The sequence below is a fragment of the Chenopodium quinoa genome, unplaced genomic scaffold (genome assembly GCF_001683475.1).
Source record: "Chenopodium quinoa cultivar QQ74 unplaced genomic scaffold, ASM168347v1, whole genome shotgun sequence".
Lineage (NCBI taxonomy): Eukaryota > Viridiplantae > Streptophyta > Magnoliopsida > Caryophyllales > Amaranthaceae > Chenopodium > Chenopodium quinoa.
Genome location: NW_018745003.1, coordinates 3,896,721 through 3,914,055, shown reverse-complemented (window position 1 = coordinate 3,914,055; position 17,335 = coordinate 3,896,721). Strand labels below are relative to the sequence as shown.

The 17,335-nt window shown below is 36.6% G+C and overlaps 1 protein-coding gene across 1 annotated transcript; it reads right to left on the bottom strand.

Annotated features, from left to right (window-relative positions):
* Positions 1-236: 236 nt before the first annotated feature.
* LOC110707972 (WD repeat-containing protein 11-like) lies at positions 237-17,127 on the bottom strand. The gene is made up of 20 exons (XM_021886065.1): positions 15,952-17,127; positions 13,864-14,335; positions 13,390-13,477; positions 13,115-13,296; positions 12,812-12,948; positions 12,337-12,403; positions 10,175-10,337; positions 9,970-10,084; positions 6,516-6,591; positions 6,243-6,425; positions 5,579-5,739; positions 4,978-5,071; positions 4,272-4,476; positions 3,831-4,117; positions 3,617-3,738; positions 3,035-3,179; positions 2,859-2,951; positions 1,817-1,890; positions 1,111-1,164; positions 237-805 (listed from the first exon to the last, which is right to left on the bottom strand). The coding sequence occupies exons 1-20, from the start codon at positions 16,971-16,973 to the stop codon at positions 505-507; spliced, it is 4,041 nt and encodes a 1,346-aa protein (XP_021741757.1). The 5' UTR covers positions 16,974-17,127; the 3' UTR covers positions 237-504.
* Between the last annotated feature and the right edge of the window lie 208 nt (positions 17,128-17,335).

Sequence of the window (17,335 nt, the reverse complement as noted above, 5' to 3'; positions counted from 1 at the left end):
TTGTTTACTTCATTTGTTGTTTCTTCTTTAAGGATAAAGTTTAGATAGAGTGTGTTCTCATCCAACATGAGGTTGAGCCGTTGAGAGGACGAGAACTTCTATTTGTAGAGTGATACTTTATAATTTTAATGTGAACTTGTTAGTAATGAAGGCGAAATGCAATTTAAAATCATAGAAGTTTTTCACCATTCAAACTTCAAAGTAAGTGAACTAAAATAATTTGGGGTAAATTAATATTTTTTCACCCAAGTTAATACTTCAATTTCAGTTAATCTTGAAATACTATCAAGTCGATAATTTGACTTTCTGATCCAATAATGTTAATTTACTCTACAGACTTGTATCAACAAAATTTTGAAAAATATACTCCAAGTCTAGAATGGAGAGCATTAATTTTTTGCTATATGTAAAAAAAATAAAAAATAAGCTGCTACTTAAATTATACCAGAATTCAGCTTAGGCCACTAAATTTTTAGAATTAAGAGTTGCCTAACTTCTTAGTGTTCAGTCCGAGAAAGGCTGTGAATCCATGCACAAGTGGACCAGTTTTCTTTGATACTGCCCGTATAGCTCATACGCGGCAATGACTTCTTCATTTTTCAAACTAAGCTCAGGCAAGATTGGAAGCTGGTCTTTAGTGGATGATTCAGTCCCTTGTTCTGTGTCCTCCATATTAGCAATAATATCAGTATGAATTTCGCGACAAGTAACAACGAACATGGCTGCTGTGTCTGGTTGTTGGGCTTCACGAAGTGCAGTTAAAGCTTCTGGAAATGCACCAGCAGCAACATACAAAATCAGAGCCCTGAAATGAACATAGTTGCATATTAGATCTTGCAGGCAGGACATTATGAGAAGATAAGATGTTTCCTACATCTGGAATTAGTTGTCACAAGGTCCCAACCTCTGGTCGTCATGATTAAGAAAAGGAAAAGATTTTAACAATAAATTCCCCCTTTACATAATAGTTTTTTTTTTTTGGTTCCTCCCTATCACAAAATCCAACGAGACAAAGTAAAATATTCCATTATAAGCCATAACTACTTTAAGAAAAGTGATGACTTTTTCCAGACAGTATACGATGAGTTAAGAAGAAAACCATTGCCATACCTCCAGAGATTGTGCTCTGTGTGAAGCACATGGTCAGCCCATCTTTGCAATACCCTAGTGTATCATAGAAAGAAACAAGCAAGTGAGCATTTGTATGTAGTAAGATTTGGAAAACTTTCTTAGGCAACAACTAAAATAAAGAAGACAGTGAGTCAGTGAACTGCCAATTTTTATATCTACTGCAAATGCTAGGCGATAAATGAGTCATGAGAGCTACTTTTCAGAAGAAAAAAAAAATTGAACTCAATCTACAATACGTCCATAAATACGATAATAAGATACTATATCTCAACTGGAGCAAGAGGGGAGGGAGAGAGAGGTGGGGGGGGGGGGGAGAGCAGGGTAATCTAGTCAAACCAACACTGGTTATACAGATAATAGTTTCAGGCATTTTCATGTCATTGTATCATAAATCTGTGATGTAATGACTCATCATTTCAGCTCAAGTAGGGTTATAAACATTTCAATTTTGGCCAGATACAGGAATAATAATATAGATACTTTTCTACTCCTATATACATGTATAAGATAAATATTCTAATAGTGTGTCACGCACTCACGCCCCAATCAAATCTTTGAACAACTGTGTCCCCAAATCTTCAGGATTAGAAACATTCAAATCACACTTAGATCCATATTTGAATCTGACACTTGAATCCGAGTCTGAGCATCATAGAATAATCATGTGATATGAGAAGAGACAGACCTTGAGTAATCTGAACCCTTTAAATGTGTTGCAGCCAAAGTTGCAGCATCAGTCCAGCATCCAGCATCTTGTAGCTGCATTGAAGGATAAGATAAACTTCAGTGTAACAAACTAACAAATAATTAAATCAGTATATCTACACCACATTGCGCCTTACAGTGTAGCTTGAGAGGGTTCCCAATATAATATCAAAACTGGTCTTACGCTCCAACAAGTACAAAAAACATTCTCAATTCAAAATGATCACAAAATGAAAAAAACTTTAAATCTCGAGTTTGACGCATTTCTTATGGGATTAAGGCTTTGATTGAGTGATTGAGTTTGAGGCATTCCTTGACATTTCTTCATTTAGACAATATATAGAGATTATAAGCTGAGAAAATGATGAGAAAACTGAGAATTTCCTGGCAAAGCACCAAAATCCCACGAGTCGCACATAATCTTCCAATTTGGCTTAGATTTTTAGTAGATCATCACACAAATTTTAAGAGCAACCATTATATTTGTCTGAACCAAAACTTATCAACAGCCACAGAGCACAAACAGTACTGCAATAAGCTACACTCAAGCAGCACTTGTCTCCTCTTGATTTAATGCACTTAATAGACTAGAGGTAAAGTGGTTTTTGCACAAGTCCTACTGGAAATGCAGCAACGGAAGTCTATTTAATGTATTTCTGCAGCACTGCAAAATAACAGTGGTAATTATATTTTTAACTGCTCAAAGCACAGCAATATTATCATGGTCTCATGGACCAAAGCCACACAGCATAGAATAGTCAGACTATTCTGAGAGTCGCATAGAAGCCTAGGGGGATGAATATGAGGAAGCACCCATCCTATGCACAGCACTAAGTGGTCCTCCTACTTCCCCCATCCCACTATTCTTGACTGAGTTTCGTTTAAATGGGTTTATAGACGAGGAAGAAGGGACAGCATCACATATATGAGAAAGCAGACATTATGTGCACAGGCCACATCAATACACAATTTTGTTCCCTTTTACCCTTCTATGGCTACCCTAAGAAGGGGAGAAAATTGACCTGAGAACAAGCTTCTTGATGCCTTCCAACAGCACAAAGAAGATGAGTGCCAGACAATGATTTATCTGTCCTTACCATATTAGCTGCAACAACCTAGATAAAGGTGACAGTGATTAGAGTACACATAGACCCATAGGAAACATACAGTTTAATTCAATGCGAAACTGTTGCTATACCTTAACAGCAAGTTCAAGAAGAGACTTTGACACAGCAGAAGCGAGGGCAACTGCACGCAGCGCGTTTGCATAGAAGTAATGGCTTTCAGGGGAAGTGGATAGTAATAAACTAACTGCAGCTTCTAAATTTCCAACTGAGACAAGACTGTCCATAATACCAAAGAGTCATTAGAATAGATGTATGCATCATCATTGGCTTAAAGCAAGTCATATGTATCAGCAAGGTACAATTGGTAGCCAGGAACATGGAACTTTGAACAGGACTATATATGAAATAAGAGTGGGAGCAGAGAGATAGAGAGATAGCTGGGGTAGACACTGACAGTTGAAATTATGAAATTTCTGAAAACATAGTTGTAAGCTAGGAGCCTGAGTATATTCTTTTCAAGTGTCTTTTCTTTTGAGAGAATATTACAAAGCTATCACAAAGGCTTCCACAGTGCCCAAAACATTAGATCTGCCCATTAAATCTGGACTAGCTAACAGTTATTGTGTTTTGAACAACTGAGAGCTACCTTATTTAATATTTTTGATTTGTAAATAATAATAAATCCAATAAAAATAAAAACAGCAAAGACTTACTCATGTACACGGTTTTGGATAGCATCTTCTCCATTCAGTTTCTCATGCCAAAGTATTCGTTCGTTAGCAGTCTCCCACAATTCTTCTTGCTCAAAGGCCATCAATCTAAGCTGGCCTTGACTCTACAGCAAAATGAATCCAGATTACAAACATAAACTTTTTAAATAAAACAACCTCCTATAATAGTGGTACTGCACAATATACATATGATTACCAGTGATTCTCTTCTCTCTGACCCAGGCAATGAATTACCACCCGATTTTATTTCAGTCAGAAGAGCTACTTCATCAACCTGTGGAGCTGGATCCGGCATAGACTTTCTCTGAGGCAGCTTAATTGGTGACTTATTTATAAGATGGTTAAGTGCACGAGGCAGCTGTAGCCAAAAAAGTGCCTCAGATGATTCACCAAAGATCATTGCAGCAAAGGCAAGCCTCACAGCAGAACCTTTATACATTATCTTCGCATATAGTCTTGCCCTCTCGTCATCAAGAATGCACCCTATAATAAGAAAAATGAAGTCATGAATAATCTCGTCAAAAAAAAAAAAAAAAGAAGTCATGAATAAACTACATTCACGCATAATTAAAAATTGTTGACAAGCCTGCTTAAAACTAAAAACTGTATAGTAGCGACTGAATATGTATAGAAGCACCTTCTTGACGATAGGGTTCCAACACTTTGAGAAGCATTTCTGGGATCGCAACATCACCAACAGGTGGAGTGTCAATAATGTAACTGCGGAGATCACCTGCTGATTTTGGAGTTCCCGGGATATGGTGAGGCCTTTTATCAATCATTATACTGCTTGTGTTAAACCAAGAAGGTTTCACACCCAGTTGCAAAATCATTCGCAATGCCTGAAGAGAGAATAAATAAAATGAGTACATAAAATTGTTTGGATGCACTTCCATCTTCGTGATTAATGTATTACAATAAACGTCAATTTAGGTTAATGGTCACTCTCTTGGAAAAAGCTTGGCACTACTAGATTGAGCAGTCAAACACTCAAACTAATATGAAAGACAAAATAATTTCCAGACTCTAGCTACACATTGTATAGTTCATATGTAGTGTAGTGCACTCACTGTATTTGTAGAAAGCTTTTCATAAAACAGGAGAAACTTTTATCACATTAGATATAAATATAAAATTGAAAGAAGACAAAACACCTCCCATGGGACTAGAGCATAAACCTATCTTAAACCATTTTAAATGAAAAAAAGAAATGAACATCAATGATTCGTCAACAAATAACTCAGATACCATAAGAGAAGCATGCTTACTGATTTAACCAGAAGAAACAAAAGCCTGGGAATAAAAAAAAATATGAAATATAATAAAACATCATCATAATTTACCAGGGCATGTGGTGTAGGAAGTAAGATGGGAGCACACAGAGGCATTGGCCGAAACTTCTCCCTAATTGATCCATATGCAGATCTTTGGTCATTTCTGCAAGAGGAAAAGAAAGATTGAGGGGGGAGAACATCAATTATTTTGGGAATAATCAAAGTGAAATTATATTAATGTAGATGATGTTATAAACACAGCAAAATCTATAGCTTGGTAGGGTTTCAGCAATATCAGTCAACAAACTCTTCACTTGAGCAACAGTTAAAAAAAATGGCCTACTCAAGGTAAAGGAAAGAAGAGTCCAATGTAATGCAAATGATCAAAAAGTTCATGTCAAAAACTATTAAAGAAAAGTAATGAGCAAACTGTAAATTACGTAACATATGTATATACAAAAAGTTCGCCAAAAGTTTATTTAAACAAAAGGTAGCAGAGAGTTATGACAGGATTCAAAGTGAAGTTCATGCAAGGGTGCAAAAAGAGCCTAACACCAAATGGATTATGATAAACAAATAGTAATTTGAGTAAGCTTAAAATCTTATAGACTTTATAATTTAAAAGGAGCTCAAGTGGAAAGTATCGAACTAAACATAGAAAGAAACATACACAGTAACCTCAACAAGTCGAAAACTGCTATCAGCTCCAGCAATACACAAGCCTAGTGGATCACTGTAGTGAGTTCGCAGATGCAGCCAGTCAAGTTCCAAAACAAGTGTTCCCGGAAATTGGGGTTGAGCAATGGAATTCGCTAATGGATCTGGCAAGTCCTGAAAATTCAGCAAAGCTAATAGTTCAGTTACAGCACAGTAAGAAGAAAACACATGAATATTTTTTTTAATATTTCCATATCTTTGGTGTAACATGTAAAAGCAATTATAATCTTGCAATCACCAAGTGCAGCAAGAGCTACCAAAAAATTGTTAAAAAGATCATAACAATTCCTAAAATTTACAATGGGACTTTAAAGACATGATTTGTTGTATACTTCGCACATGAATTGATAATAATAACCAAAAAAAATATAAGAAAAAATTTACGATTCTTACAAAATATATGATCAGGATCTTGATTTTCAATTTAAGAAGATGATGTAGGTTTGAACTTCAAAGTAAGTAGAAGCTGAACATAAATTGCTCGCCACTCATCCCTTATTTTCTAATAAAGTTAGCCATAAACATTGTTGCATTGAAAGACCTTCAAATGAAACAAAAAGAGCAATACTCTCGAAGATGAAATTTGTTTTCCAGTGAGTTGCCTCAGCTACACTTACAAGGTCATATACAGCAAATGTGTTATCATAAAATAGTACAGCGACACGCCCTCGACTTCGATCTCCAGCAACAACAGGTGAAAATTTAATCCTCCTTATTCCTTCTCTATGAGTATTGAATGAGGAAGAGTGCCCAGTTGTCACGTCCCACCAGCGTATGTTACCAGATCTGTCCCCCATAACCTAACAGAAAAAAAAAAAGGTATCCATTCATAATAGTAAAATGTTTGCTTCTAAAATCATCATAGCTTGGAATAGAAGTGTAGAATATACCACATGAGGAAGTCGGTATGCCATGGCTGTGATCAACCCATCAGATGAAACAAAGGAAGAAGAAGGCCACTTTGGTCTGACGACAAACACACCACTTATGAGAATTAAAATATCAAATACAAGATATAACAATCTAAGGCATAAAAGCCAACACTTCAGCAGCAAAAAAGGTTAAAATAACCCTAGTTAAGTAATGCAATATGTTCCATTACTTGGAGCAAATATGGAAGCATAGATTTCTAACTGTGTTACACTAGACAAGACAAAGAGAACTGAGAAGCAAGAGAACACCACAATTTCACATATCAAACCTTGAGGGAATGCTTTTTTTTATATATACATTTATGCATCCATGATTACTTGATTAGTAATTTATGCTAAATATATAGTTGTTAGGGTGTTGCACAGAGTTTGTCATTATTAGAACCATCTCTTTTACTACAAACCAACAATAATGCAATAATGCAACATAATATAACTGAATCAAACTAAACTCATTCTCGGGACTTAGTAGACATCTTTATAGTGTTTTATGGTTCCAAACCAATTTATATGACACCAGGAATCACCCCACACTTTCAGTTCATTTTTTGAAAAATTTTCAAAATTGACCCGAAAACGTGGATAGCCTTCCATTTTGGACAATTTTTGACTTTTTTTTACCCGAAAACAAATATAGCCGAGATGCTTCCCATAGACCCAAATACACTATAGGAGCCCAATTGGGTGGGTAGAACCATCCACTATGCCTTAAAACAGCCAATTTACATGTTTACATCTTTCGCCAACTTCATTAACTCAAGGCCACCACGGACAATTATGACAATGTATAATGATCACATATGGTTCCAAACGTCATTATATGACCCCGGGATGTATTCCCTAGTATCTCGAGATTTTTTGACACCAGGTCCTAAAACCTCCCAAATTGCTCCGTTTTCGTGTATTATAGCCTTCGACAATTTTGTACTTATCCAGCAGAAAGGAAAGAGGTCAAGGTGTTACCCATGGACCCCACAACACCCTTAGAGACCATTTAAGTGGTCGGAGCCGTCCGCTTTGCCTTAAACCAGTCAATATGTTGTTTTGTACACAACTCTTGTATTAGCTATAGGCTTCCCCGAGGCCTTTATATAACCGACTAAGGGCCGTATATGGGCTTAAACAACATTATATGACCATGGATGCATCCCATATTGTTCCGTGAATTTTTTTCACCGGGTCTCGAAACATTCAAAATTGCTCCGATTTCGTGTATTATAGCCTTTACATTTGGCGTCTGTAGATCAGTTTTTCACCCGGCAAGATTATGCATCCAAGTCCATCCTAGGGTTCCCAAATGACCTTGAGAGTCCTACTTAATGCCCCAAACCATCTCATTCTTGCCTTATTCATCCTTAATCACCATATCTTAAGTAAGGCAAGGTTATTTGACATCATGTTAGATAAAGTTGGCAAGTTGCTAGTCAAATTTGTTAGATAAATATTAATGTACTATTTAGAAAGAAGATATGGTAAGTAGCTAAGTAAGATTCACAAATTCTCCCCTCCCACAAACCACAAACCATAAAATAATAGAATCGCAAATGAAATAAGTGGTTTTTTTATTCAGGTCATGGGCATGATCCACTCTAGAGTCATGAAAGCCAGTTAGGATCCCACCCTAGCCAACATGATCCACTCTGGAGTCATGAAAGCCAGTTAGGATCCCACCACACTCAAGGACTCAAGGTTTGCATATTGCAAGATATAGTGACACAAACAACCTTACCCGAAGATTACTAGCAGTGGTGTGTACAAATGTGCTATAGACTGCAGGCTAATTTCCTCTTTCTTTATTGCTGCTCTCTTCGCCTTTAAAAGATTGGCTCATATGCTAAATATGGATGTCCTAAAAATTGCTTCATACCTTAACTGGTACATTTTCCCACTTGCAACCCCACATGCTCTTTCTATCTCTCTTATCATCAATAATTGTGCCCGCCCATGTGAACAAATCTGCACTAGCTTCTGAGGTTTGGGGCAATCTTGTAGGGACAGAAAGAGTATTCATCTAGAATTAACAATCAGAACATTGCACTAGCTATCCTCATATCTATAACCACAAGCTATTTTGGTCCCTAATCCACCTACTCAGTGTCACACAATACACAACTCAGAACATTTCATCAGTACTCAACTGTCAAAGCTGCAATAATACACTGTGAATGTATTATTGTATTCTCGTAGTGCACAAAGAGGGTCCATTCTAAAGAAAGCTCGTAATGTATGGCTTCTTATGGGTGTTGTGAAATGAAGCGCAACTCACGTATATTATACTTGAAGTCTTGAAGTATGTCAGCAAATAAGTCTTGGCAAAGGTCGGTTGACCAACTTCTAGAAATGTTACGATCCTCTTATCATAATGCTCCCAAACATTTTTTCACAAAGGACAAAAGTTTAGAATGATCTAGCATGCTCTAAGTTTCTGACTCACGAGAGCAGTAAGAGGGGATCATGCAAGATTTTCACAAATGATCCAGCATTTACTAGTAAATTTTAGAAGCTAGAATGGGGCCAAATGAAATTTGGGGCCATGCAACCCAACATATAGTCAATCCAAAAGATTTTCCAAGTCCAAATGGATCAGCACATATGAGAGCCTGAGAGGATTTATAAAATAAAAACGCTAAGCATTATGCTCTTCTAGCCAGAATCTTCTCAGGAATTCTCAAAACTCTGTTGCTCCATCATTGTTGAAAGTCATATGTACTCTTCTAAGGGAGACCTATCAATCATTCATATCATTTGAGATCCATCGTCAGCCTTTATCCTATAAAACCTATTTGTTTTGTCACAAGCCCAAATCTGACTTAATACTTGTTTCTCTTTATTAGATACTGATGATATAGTGATATTTCTTGCTTGCTTCCTATATCGTTCTACTTTGATAAAATTACAAAGTAATTTAATTATTGGAACAGCAGGAAATTCACTATTATCTCAGAACGAAAGGCCCAGCCCCATGGAATGAATTCCCAGAGGATGTCACAGTTGGAACACATAACATCCTGGCTAGATTTCCTCTAGAAGGAAGATAGATCATTTATTCTCATATCAAGATCATCAAACCTAGTATGCTGTAAGTCGTGTTTTACAAGATGAAACCCTCAAATTCCTATGAGCCTAATGCTAAATTAAAATTCCCCAAGATTGTGTGATTGCTTGGTAGATTGATAGGCTAAAGTCAATATCTCATACATGGTCTTGTTAATCAGCAATAGAAAGTGAAATAAGCCACTAAATATTATGTGACTAGAACAAAACTCAGACTCAATATCATCAACCACAAATGACGACACCTAATATGATAACATTATTATAAACCAAAGAAAAAGAGGAGTCTCAAATCAGACAACAAAGTTCAAAATCAATCAGATACAATTTCTGAGCAGCATTGAAAAATAATATATACCTGAAATCTTTTATCCTACGGCCTTGGACCTCAAATACTCCAAGGGCGCCATTGACAAGTGCAAAAGCAAAACTCTCAGAGCTCTCATCCTGAGATCCCTCAGAACTCCCTGGCTCTGCAAATCAGAGCCGATTTCATGAGTAAATAGTCATTAGCAGTGCATATATATTATCTTTATCTTAAATATTATGGAAATGAAGCTTACTAGATTCTTCTGAAGTATCATTTGACGGAGATGATGTCCCCGTCTGCGTGCCAACAATACGGTCTTTTAATGATATTGAGGATTGCCTGGTTGGTGCAGCTGGTCGAGGAACTGTTGGAAGAGTCCACTCCAGTACTGTAAATGGAAGTGCTAGTGATCTAAGCTAAAATTAAAGAAATAGAGATGATAAGAATATAGAGCAAATAACACCAAAATTATAGAAATGTCTGAGAAAATTAGGAATACAAAATCTGTACAGCAGAACGAATGACATGCATTAAACATATTTAAAGGCGTTAACTAGATCATTTTAACAAACAAACAAAGAAAAGGATCTCGAGTAATAAATTTTACCAAAATTATTTTGAAGGTCAAGAGAGTGCTAGCATTTCGGAAAGAAACACTAGACATCTTGACATGCTTCCATTCATTCTACTAACTCTCTCCTATATGCCTTGCCAATCTTCAGATTAACTTTTGTAAAAAAACATTTTTTACTCTTTCACTTCCATATCAAATCTATACCACAAAAACTTAGCCAGCTTGCAATCCATAAATATATGCCTCCCTGTCTCCCCATACTTACTCACACAAACTTACAGAAAAGTTCATATCACTCCACTCAATTTAAAGAATTGTCAATTTGTGTGGTATTTATAATTCCAGAGCACCAGGAAAAACAAACTCTAGGCTCTGGTGAGGTTTTCTAAGACACAAAGAATCCAACACCCGTAACTCCTCATCCTATCAAGACATGTGAACTACAGTTAAATAGCTGTGTCAAAAATACGCAAACAAACAGCAGCATAGGGCCAGCATTAAATTTGTTGGGCAAAGCAATTAAAGCAAAGCTCACATTTACTTCATTTGTATCTGAAATATAATTTCTACTTTGGTGCCGTGTTATTAGTAATTCATTTTTTGTTCCTAAAGTTACAAATTTATTCACTAGAGTGCTTAGCAACAAAGAGTCAAGTTTAACTAATTTCCTTTCCTACCATTTTTGTTTAATGTGTTGATTAAGATCCAACAAAAGCAATATACAAGCCTCCTTTTTTTTTTTTTATTATTTAATTTTTGGTTACTTTTATAAATATGTCAAGTTATATCCTCTTGTCTAAGGTTTTAAAACAGATATGGAGAAAGATAAAAGGAAAGAATTGATTTTTGGAAGCTTGGATAGGTTAAAGTGTGAATCTTTTAGATAAATGCCAGTTGATGAACACCATTAAGGCACATGACTCAATTGCTTAAATGAAACTCTTATCAAAAGGGCACTAATGTAAACAAATGTTTAAATGTCAGGACTCCAAAAAGGAATTAGTGAACACAAGGCACCAGAGTGAAATAATACCAAAGCTTCATAGCTTCATTTTGGACTTTGTACCAAAAGCTGGTATAGACTTCTAATGAGCATTTTCTTTACTTCTCTGAAAACCTTTGTTTGGCCAAGTTTCTATCTCTCACTCCTAGGAACTGCTCTAGGAGCCTGGCCAAGCACATACTTATTGGCATAGGGATAAAGAACACGTCAACCTAAATATTTGCAAGTCTTGACAGTTTTGGACACTAAATGTTGCTAAATCCACAAATTTTAATTCTTTAATTATACCGTAAACTGTTTCCTCCTTTTGTAAGGAGAAAAAACTGCTAACAATCATATAAACAAATAGTTACAACTAGCTTAAAAATCAGTTCTGACATCATGAAATTAATCGGTATTTACTCATAATGTTAATGTACTCTGCAGAATTCCTGAGGTTTAGTTTAGTTTCAAACACTTACAGGATTTTAGAGAAGAAGTGAGGTATCCAGTAAAGGGGTCACAGGCAGCAAACATGATGCTATGATTGGTATTTACATTCATTAATTTTTCTACAGGCCCACCAACCATTATGTTCATATTCTACAAGTATAGAACTCATCCATGATCCTCAAAACATTAATTTAAACTACGTAAAATTTATAACTCGTCTAAAAGGCAATAAGAAATCCTGAAATATAGTTGCAAGCAATTAGGATCATACAACTCCACTAGTAAAGCACTTTCAGGTGGAAAAGTAAAATTTAAACGTTACAAAATATACATTTATCATAGTTTCTAACATACAGGATAATAAGAATCAAACTAGCCCAACATATATAAGAATTTAACAGCTGACCATAATTGGGTTCTTCGTCATCGCCCACACCTCTACAGGAGCATCACGAAATAGAAGTAGCAGATATCTGCATAATTAAGCCAACGATTCAAAGAATATAAAGGTTATTTAGCAAATTCTAAAACATGAGTCAAAAAATCAAAATGGGATAACATGATCAAATATATGGAATTTAAATCAAACAACAAAACATTTATGCACCACGTATCAAATCATTAGCACATTTTTCTTTTTCCTCTTTTTTTGGTTTGTGGGGGGGGGGGTGTTGGTTGTAAGACAGGGAGAATGAAATGCACTTGTCAAACAAAAGTACAACTAACTAAGGTAGTCTTGATGCAACAAGAAACCAAATGCAATTCAAGCAATAATATGTTTGTTGTCCCTGCTTGTTCACAGAGTATCTAAAGGAAAAGAGTTACACAGAAAAAGAGCAGATATCTACATAGCCAAGTCAGATTTGAGATTCGGTGTTAACCTTCCGGATGAAGATGCTCTGAGAGCTCGAATGGGTGCCCTTTCTGGCTTTTGAAGAACCCGAAATGCCCGATTAAAACCACTTCTAACACAGGTCACAACAAGCCTGTTAATGTAGCCTCCGGATTTTTCATTGGCCTGCAACCACCCAAATGCATTTTCTTTTCATTAAGCAAAAATCCATGAGCGAGGACACTGATTATAAGCAGAGGCCTGCCACCTCATCTGACTAATCCAGACAGCAACAGGTATTAGCAAGGAAGTCCACAACTTAATATATGAATATCATTATGCATTCTATTACCTGAGTGTAAGAAAATGACACCAGCCGAGAATTTCCAAGCCATCTTAATCCCCTGACAATCCCATGGTGAACAGAAAAGGAAGTTGTAACTGCGTTGGCAGAAACATCAATGATCTCGATTGCACCGCTTTGGGTACCCAGAGCAACCAAAGGAACAGCCACAGCAGGATGATTACCACCACCTTCAGAGAAAACAAATGCAGAATTCAGTAATGCCAAAATATAAATAATATAATCCATTTTAAAAGTAGAGAATAATCAGAAATGAAACTAACAGGCCAAAGTAGCTGTCAAAGAAGGGGATGGTACAGCAAGCGTAGTCACAGTTGAAGATATTAGATGGAGCTGTCCTACTAAGATTATCTGCAGATTTCATTGTTAGGTGAGTGCATATATGATTCTTTAATAAAATATTATACCATACATTACCAAACTACAATACAAAAAAAAAGAAATAGATAAGACCCAATTCAAGTAACTAGTAAACAATATAACAACCTGGAAATAAATCTAGAGTTTCTGGACAACACAATTGACCACATCATTCTGCTTCATTCGCTGGACCAACCAAATACATATTGATTTTTGCTTTTCAACAATCATCAATCACAAGATATAACTAATATTTGGCCAGTTACCAATAGGTTCAATTTGTGTATGAAACCAAAAGCTTATAAAGGATAAAAACATAATATAATATAACCAACTCACCCAAGGAAAAAGAATAGTAAGAAAGAAGTTTGACCAACCTTGAATAGTGTGTCTTCAGGATAGACAGTCAAATTAGATGAACGCTCTCTTCCCTTCGTACGTTCAGATCTTTGGCTTGTCAGAGATCCCTCAGAAGTGTCATTACCAGCACTCATATCTGAAACACGTGATCCATTTTCATTCACATGTTCTTTCAACTTTGACACATCTTTGGCAGTCACCTGAGGTTCTTCAGCAGTTAAGAGCCAGTTCCATACTTTTCCATCATCAGAAATAGAGATCAAATGAGTTTTTGAGGCAGGAAGTGACTCGTCACAAAAATCAAAAGGATTGTCAAAGTCCTCGTCACTAAAAGGAGTATGAGGCACATCAGAGTAAATTTTTCCAACATTTTGGAGAGCATAATCAGATTCACATACTACAGCAGCGAGAATGGAGGGAGAAGGAGCAGACGAGCCAACAGAGGGCATCAACTCTTGTGTTGAACAAATCGTATATGCCTGTTCACCTCTGTGATGAAATATAAATTAGGATTCTTCCCAAATCACCCAAGAAAAAAAGAAGGATGTGAATACAACAAAGATGGCATGAATGAATCTGATATGTTTTTATCAAATTATGCTAGCTTAATCGGTAAAGGCTATCTTTAATTATTCACAAAAAACGAAAATTTCTATTTTACAACTAACCAAAATCATCACTATGCAGAACACAGCCAACTCATAACAATCGCAAAAGTCCTTCACCAGTTTACCCTTTACTAGAGCTCACATTAGCTAGAACTTGCTTCTGGTCAGTTAATTAACTTAATCTTCTGTAATCATTTTTCATAATACCCACCAATTAGTTCCTGTATCTGTTCTCATAAATGACTATGGTTTCCTAATAGTTGCTCACCTTTGATGCCACATCTACACTCTGTGAGTCCCCCTACTGACCAAACCCAATTCTTCCCTCCAATAGTACAATCTTATGTCTTATTTACTTTCTCCTGTGAACAAGCCACCTACGATTAAATAAATAATCAGTTATTGACTTGTGTAAAACTTTTGTCAAGAATAACTAACATGGTTTCTGATCCTTGATTATCAATAAAACCTATTAGCATAACAATTTTTTTATCCTATACTCCTTCCAACAAGAAATAGTCACATAGTCACAATCGCTCATAATATAGGATATGATATGATTTTACCATCCATTGAACAAAACATTAAACAAATAGAATAGACACGCAATGTTATTTGGGAACCACTGGCCCACTGCAAGTTCTGATGTTGAAATCCCGCATTTGAGATGCTACATTGAGAGCACATTCCATTCATGAAATTCAAATTTCTACTATTAGTCTACTAGTTAAGATGCGCATAAGATACTAATCGACAGACATAAAGTACCCTCAGCCTTAATAAGGCAATCTCTATGGCCTCAATTCCACCGAACATGATTACATTGAAGCATAGACAAAATGTAGATATTCAACCTTACAAATAAAATTCCAGTGTCATCGGAAAGATCTCTAACCTTCCTTAAGAGTTATGACATGCATCAACTTTCCATTAGACCAATCTATTCCTCTCAAGCTGGAACCATACAAAATAAAAGAAAGAAGATCTATTCTTACAGCCATTCTCCCAAAGTAAAGGGATAAAGCTCTTTCCCTAATACAATAAATATTTGATTTTGAACACATTCACAATGTGAGAGTCAAATGCAATTCCATATTCAACCTTCATTGGCAACTAAAGAAGACAATGTTCTTTTCTTTTATTTTTCACACAAAACTTTCCAAGACAATCTATTCCCCAGCACAATCTCGATGCACATCAACCCCAGATTGACAACAAAATATGCTAATGATGCTTCGTTTCTATTTTGAGGTTAGATTGCTAGTTTCACCAACTTATAGGCAACATCCAAATTTGAAATTTCCCACATTGACAATATAACACTCCTATTCAAACAAAAAATTCTTCACACTCTATCCATAGTGTAACAATCATAATAATAATTTCACCTTGAATTGCACCTAATATAAATTCCCAACATAAACAATGAATAAACTACCAATCATGATCATATTGACAACATGTAAAAACATAAAAACAAGATCAAAGCTCACTCACTCTCGACGTTTCCAAGTGCTAAGCTTCCCATCAAGATGCACAGAGTACAACAATTCGCTATTCGGGTCAGGCAAGACGTCAAGAAACTTCCCTCCCCGTGGCAAATTCGCGGCAAACAACGCCGTCTCATAATGCAAATCATACACCACAAGCTCCCTTGGAAATGACACAAACAAAATATGCCGCCACCCAGGCGAAAACGAACATTTGGCCGGATAATTAGGAAAAATCGCCGATGTCGGAGAAGTATTAGCACTATTATTACCCCCACCACCACCACTACCACCCAAATCCTTCTCCAATTTCGCTAACTCTGACGAATCAGTCCGAATCTGAAGCTCATTCAAAACGACACCGTCTTCCGATTCCCCAGTAACCTTGACTGAAAGTAAGAACCCCTTCAACCCTAGCACAACAAAGTGCCGAGAATCAAACGGATCACGGCGAATACAGGAGAGAAACTCCGAAACGGCGTCGTATTTGAAGAAGCATTTTCCGGTAGAGGATGAGAACAAACACAAAAGATGAGGTCCAGTAATGGCGGCAATTGCCCACGAATCAAGATTAGATTTAACCCAGCAAATATCTTGAATACCCAGTTTAAGCGAGTTATGATCCGAATCAAACCATAGAATCGGAGCTCGAGATTTGAAATCGAGAAGCGATAATCTCCCTTGACGATCACCAACAGCAAGAAGAAGGTGAGAAGAGGAGAGAGAATCGGAGGAGAGGATGTCGAATTGGCGGAGAGAAAGTGGGGCCCAACGAACGGAGGTGACGAAAGGGGAGAGAGAAGGGGAGGAAGAAGAAGAATAGGAGAGAGAAGAAGGTGGAGGAGGGAGAGGAATGACGGAGAGAAGCTGCATGGATCGAGTGTCGATGAGAGAGACTGAGCTGCCGGAAGCGAAGGCGAGGAGGCCGGAAGAGGTGACGTCGGAGGCGCCGCCATTGTTGCGACCTGGTGGACCTGGAAGCATTGACTCCCATGGTTTTGGGTCGAAAAATGGTGAGATCGACGCCATTGTTGTTTGACTCAAGGAAATGATGAAGAAGGTGTGTTAGAAATTTAAAAGAGGTAATAACATAACTGTAACTTGTATTGGAGGAGTATGTCTGTAATTGACTAATTGGTTATGTTGGGAGTTGGGACTTGAAGCGCGGGAAATATGACGGGCACGGGCCTGTTTGGCAAAACTAGCTACTAGTTCCGGATAATATGTATAAATACTTTAAAGTAGCGTAGTAATGTCTTTCGTATTATCTTATAATGTACTCCATAAGTTCAGTTCAGAAAAAATAAGTTCTGATAAAATTTACTCAAGTTCAAATTACAACTAAAATAAGTTGTAATAAGTTCAGTTAAGTTCGGATAAGTTCAGTTAAA

Excerpts from the sequence above, each read along its gene's own strand:
- LOC110707972 (XM_021886065.1), bottom strand. The coding sequence starts at position 16,973 with ATGGCGTCGATCTCACCATTTTTCGACCCAAAACCATGGGAGTCAATG. Across the intron at positions 4,118-4,271 it reads GGAACCCTATCGTCAAGAAG|GGTGCATTCTTGATGACGAG; the intron begins GTGCTTCTATAC and ends TTCTTATTATAG. Across the intron at positions 3,739-3,830 it reads CAGAGAGAAGAGAATCACTG|AGTCAAGGCCAGCTTAGATT; the intron begins GTAATCATATGT and ends ATTTTGCTGTAG.